General features: G+C 38.5%; 1 protein-coding gene across 1 annotated transcript; it reads right to left on the minus strand.

Moving 5' to 3' along the window:
- Nucleotides 1-1,398: 1,398 nt before the first annotated feature.
- On the minus strand, nt 1,399-5,492 carry LOC127831212 (uncharacterized). The gene is made up of 4 exons (XM_052356201.1): nt 5,481-5,492; nt 2,820-4,183; nt 2,506-2,633; nt 1,399-1,424 (listed from the first exon to the last, which is right to left on the minus strand). Exons 1-4 carry the CDS (start codon nt 5,490-5,492, stop codon nt 1,399-1,401), a joined length of 1,530 nt encoding a protein of 509 aa, XP_052212161.1.
- Between the last annotated feature and the right edge of the window lie 469 nt (nt 5,493-5,961).

A 5,961-nucleotide genomic window follows, 5' to 3' on the forward strand; every position in this document is an offset into this window, starting at 1 on the left:
GACCGAAAGGAAGTGACATTTTGTGCATTTATTTTTTGTGAACGTAAACATTTCTCAAAAGTATTTAAAATCTAATAACTTAAGGTAAGTCAATCGTAACACTTCGTCCATCTCCGGATTCTCCGTAAAGAGTAGACTCGTACCTAACTACCAGCCATCTTGGCTTTGATACACCCAACGCGTGATCCGCCTGCGTTATAAGGCGATATACTACGCATAAAAATAGTGATGCAATACATAGAGGGTAAACGCATTATTACCATTCCAAATCATTTTCTTATTATTTTTTTTTATGCAAAAACAAGCAATTGAATTATATATAATTACATAATAAATGATAAGTTGACTTTTACGGCAAACGGTATATTGCATGGTATTGTTTACATTTCAGAGTTAAAATGGATTTCAAGTCTGATCTAGAACATGCGACGAGCAAGCTGAAGATAGAGTTTAGTTTTAGCGACTACCTATTGAAAGCCTTAAAGAGTCTTTATGATTTGAAAGATACGATCGCAGTTCTTCTAACTGGCTCAGGAAAAAGCATATTTTTCAGGTAGTAAGATGTTTTCGCGATCTTTACCACGATTGTTATATTGTGTTGAATGACAATTAGCAATTTGCTAATTCCACACCTAGCGACTATTCATAAATATATCTGACTGTTTATTATTCATAGATTTCTGAGTAACTATGGACACATTCCTTGTTTTAAGAATGAAAAAAGTTGAATTTTCTGATTGCATTTTCCAATTCATTCAAAAACCGTGTTATAAAATAAATTAAATATGGATTGCGGGAATTACGCCAGAACAACATCATATGTGTAATGTGTCTTGTTTTTACAGGGGTTCATATTTCTGCAAAGCGTACAACAGACTTGGAGACCTGACATGTTTGTTTCCCAAAATACCTCACTTGGCACTTACAGCGACAGCAACACCAAATGCTATAGAAAACCTTATTGAAAGCCTCCAATTCAAGAACACGACAAAAGTATTAGCCAACCCTGACTGCCCTAATATTTTTTGGGGAAAGATAAGAAAGAATGCCAAATATTCACAAATATGAAAAGTATGATATGATAATGCATGAAGAGCTGCCTGAATTAAAAGAGCAAAATATTGAGTTTATAGTCACCATAAATTATATACTGTGATAATTTGGAATCTCTAGGCTATTGCTTTTAACTACTTTGCTAAGAACTAGGAAAACATGCATATTGTCCTGAATCCAGTACACAATCAGAAGATTGAATTGTAGCATAATTTCTCAAAAACTACAAGGACAAAATGGAAGCTCACAGTATTTCTGAGCTTAGAAAGAAAAATCCAAAAGTTTGTTTAGTGCTTGAAACAGTTGCCTTAGTTATGGGTCTAAACGCGCCATCGATTGCAAGAGTTATTCATATGCAATCACCTCCAACACTTGAAAAGTACATGCAAGAAATCTGTAGAGCAGGTTGCAACGGTAAACCTGCAAGTGCCTTGACTGTGTTATTTTAACAACGGTGACATTTTGAAAAACAGGGAAGGAATGGACATTGAAATGTTCTCATACATTCAAAACAATTCCACATGCTTGCGCTTACATTTGGTTAATCATTTTGGCTACAGTAACAGCAGTGTCTTGTTTTCAGGGAACCAAAATAGTTGTTGTAGTAATTGTATGGCTGGTTAAATGACTGAGAGATGCCAATTAGAACCATTTTCACTCTGAACCATGAAAGAATTTATTCACAACTATGTTTAAAGTACTTGTTTGTTTTTATCATACATGCCATAATTTTTTAGGTCCAAAGCGGAACATTCCATAAAAAATTGTCGGGACATTTGACCAAAAAACAGGACACCTAAAACGATCTATCATTCCACCTTTAATATAATCAGTATAGTACAAACAAAAACTCTCGATTCTTTTATTCAAGACATAAAACATCTGATATGAAGCATGCAATTGAAACACGGAAACACGGAATGCGCGGCCGTACACATTTCCGAGGTAGGGTTTTGGTTGAAGCAAACCGTCTTAGTGTTCATTTTTACTCTCAACAACGCCTCAACCGTTTTATGTCCCAGATTTTCTCATTCTTCTTTCTGAATTTTTTTCAGGGCGCTGAAACAACGTTAGGGATCGGCGTTTGAATGCGGGATTGACAGCGCTGCAAATGCAAGTGCAGAGAGTTGCGGGAAGCGAGCCTTCTTTAGCGGTGTTTTTCATGCTGGCAATGCACGATCAGAAGGGGTCCAGTGTCATTCCCTCAACGTAAGGGGGTAACGCGCTTTCCGAAAGCAGTTGGAAATCGACGAATTCATCATAAATACGATCTGGATTTCCCACACCTAGCCGCACGGACAGCTCGACTACTAAAAACAAAAACGACATTTGTCAATATCGTATTAAGTTCACAATGATGTGCCTTTATGATGTGCCTTTAACTTGTTAAAATGACAATTAATCTGTATCATATCTAAATAAAAAACTGTATATATTTATGTATACACCTACCAGACTCTGTCGATGTGTTCTGTCTGTTTTCTGGACGCAGGAAACGTAGGGCCTTCAATACCTCATCGTTGACAGGAAACTTTGTGAGCATTTTCGTGGTCAACTCTACGTAGAACGCCCTCACCTTCCTGTGAACAGTGATTCAAATTTACACAGGTGTTTCGTGTATTACACGTATACGACTTTAATGTGATTATTTACTTATTTTTAGACACATTAATATGCCCATGTTTGATATTCATTAATTAAAGAAAGAATATTATTTGTGTGCACCATTTCGATTAAAAAAATGTTGTGTTAAGTTGATTTTTTACCTGAAAAAGGATGCTTGGACCTCCGGCGGAGCCTCGTCAAGGTAGGTACGTGTGGCGTGGCCTATTGCGATCGTGTCATCATCTTGCTGGTTGTCGCGGGTCTCTAAGTCAACCTTTGTTACGTCTGCTGCCGCCGAGATTACTGACATCTTGACGAACTTTGCCATTTTGGAGCGGATCAGACGATTGATCTCGCTGTGCAGGTATCCCACCACGGCGCTGGCGTGCTGGAAGTCTGTGTTTAATGTGTTCAGCGGCTGCAGAATGAACGACAGGAACCTGATCACCAGCGCTACCACTGGATCACGCAGATTCTCAGAAGCACGGGCGACTCTGTTTCCTTTCTTCTCGACATCCTCGTGGCTTGCAAAGTAAGCTTCAATGGCTGGCCATTGTTGTAAGAAGCGGTCAACACAGGTCTGGAGAGACAGCCAGCGGGTTGAGCAGAACCTAACCAGCTTGTATGTCCCGGTGTATGTAAATTCCCGGAATTCCTGGAGTGCTTGGCGTCGCTTGGAGCTGTGTTGAAAGTGCGTAAACACGTCGTGAAGAAGCTCATCAACGGGTACACCTAGCTTCTTTACGCCATACTGCGTGCACGTACTCATAATGTGACACGGGCGGCCAATATTCACAACATTCGGTACCTTCCCTCGAATGCGTGACAGGACCGAGTTATTATTTCCTATCATTACGGCAGCGTTGTCTGAGGAATACCCGACCACATTCTCCCACGGGATGTTATTCGCCGTGAACACTTCTTGCAGACACATGAACAAATTCTCACCATTCCCCACATTACATATAGGCATGGCGAGGAAGAACGTGTTCACCTGGAGCACATCCTTGTCATATGTCCGGACCAGTATGGCCACGTAATTGCTATCCCCGCGGTCGTTTGATTCGTCCATGAGGATGGAAAACTTCTGCGAGCGACACAGGTGGGTAACCTTCTTCTCTGCCTCTGGCGCCAACACCTTGGTAACTATGTTCGTCGCCTTTGTACGCTTGCACCGGAATTTCTTGGCAACCTCGCTGTCCGGGAACATCACTTTCACCAGGTCTGTAAAATGGTCAGCGACCGCGAATGGAAGGTTGTGCTCTGCTATAAAGGCACAGAACAGCACCTCTGCCCTGGCAACTGGATCGATGATCTTAGTTACAGGTTTGATCATGGTGTCAATCTTCGTCGCTGTCTTTACTGTCGCGACTTTTTCTACGTGGGTTGTTCTTTGGACATGCTTAGTGACATCATTACGTCCACCGCTGGCAACGGACACGTCCACGTTACACAGGCGACAGTACATATACTCCTCGCCCTTGCTGCTCTTTGCAACAAACTCAAACTGTGTCTTCCACGTTTCCTAGAACTAACAGGTTCTCTTTGCCTTCTTAGCAGAAGCACCAGCTTGCGGCTCTGCGGGTCGCTTGGACATTTCAAGCAGTTTTTTGTTACACCAACAAAAACAAATGGACAAAAGAAGTCTATGGATGCTTTACTCGAATGTTTTTTTCTCTTATGTTAATAATCATATTTTGTTTTCTTCTTATATACACAGATTAAACTGAATTGTGAATTGTCAGGCGCTGTATTGGGGTAGTGTCAAACTGTCATGAATAACAACACGTTGTTTTTATTACAATAACACAAGACAAGATGGGTACCACTTTTACTGTTTGGTGCGATGTTTTTTAAGCATGTATCTATGCGCAGTTTGTTATTTGTCAATTGTCGCGGCTTAATTGGAGTAAGGTCAAACTGTCATGCATAGCACCTCGTTGTTTTTAGCTTTATTGGAGTAGGGTCAAACTGTCATGCATAGCACCTCGTTGTTTTTATTACAATTACACCCAATTACACAAGACAGGATGGGTATCACTTATTGGACTGTTTGTTGCGATTTTGGTATATTGCACATTCGGATTATCCCGCTATATTGGAACTAAACATTGAATGTAAAAGACTCATTAATGACGTAGAGTTAATTTTACAAAACAATTGTTTTGTAAACCGTTTCAAACAAATACAAAAATAAACACATTTTTTTCAACATTTATTTCATTATAATACAACTATTGATAGCAATAAGCGACCACTATCTTGAAGACCACCATGGTGTGAATGCCTGATGAAATCAATAATTAGCCGATAAATCGCTGATAAGGTGTCATAAACAACTCTGGTGCACACGATAAGTAGAATCGGATTGTTAATTGGGGGCAATAAAGGGATTAGCGGTGGTAAATGCTAGCGAAACAGAGCTTGAATAGCGAATTTTATTGGCAACCCATAGACCTTACATCGTTTGTTACGAATGTCGGGACAAATCGTCTCATGGCGGGACGGCGGGACAAAGGGCCCAAAAGCGGGACTGTCCCGCCGAGATGTATTTTAATGCGAAAAAAAATGTCATGTAAAGGGGAGTATTTAAAAACTATAAAAAAATTGACGGATTTCACATTTTAATGTGTGTTTTTTTGCAATCAGGTCAATATCAAGGTGTTTATAGTGTATTCTTAATGTTTATGTTGGGTACTAATCAGTTCTGATTATGATGACTTCCTTAATGCATACATATGTGTTACACTATGTGTAGTCCAACTAATTTTAGGTAAAAAGTGGACAATGTTATTCCATTTTGCATCTATCAATATCGCTACTTCTTTATCCATTGCAAGAAAATAAATGCCTGGTAAAAACATGACATTTATATTTAATATCTTTGCAATTTTATATTCCATATTATATAAGAAATGCTATTATCACACTATATGTATATTGAAAATCATTACAATAACAATAAACAGCTCTATGCAACTGGATTTGCTTGTTTTACTCATAAATGTAGCACTATATATTGACATTTTTCTGATAATATTTTTAATAATATACTGGTATGTGCTTCTAGAATGATTAAATATAATATAAAAATTAACATCTCTTAAAGTAGAACAATTTTATAGTGCTTTATTTCCGTATTATTTAAGTTTTAATTACCATACTTTTTGGGCTTAAATGAACATAACCATCAAAGCGCAATGTATGTCTATATTGCTCCAATGAATCAATAAATTCAAACGGTAAATATAAATGTTACTTATTCACAATAATCACATTGTCATTACTAACAAAAATATACAC

This window comes from Dreissena polymorpha, chromosome 5, assembly GCF_020536995.1.
Source record: "Dreissena polymorpha isolate Duluth1 chromosome 5, UMN_Dpol_1.0, whole genome shotgun sequence".
Taxonomy (NCBI): domain Eukaryota; kingdom Metazoa; phylum Mollusca; class Bivalvia; order Myida; family Dreissenidae; genus Dreissena; species Dreissena polymorpha.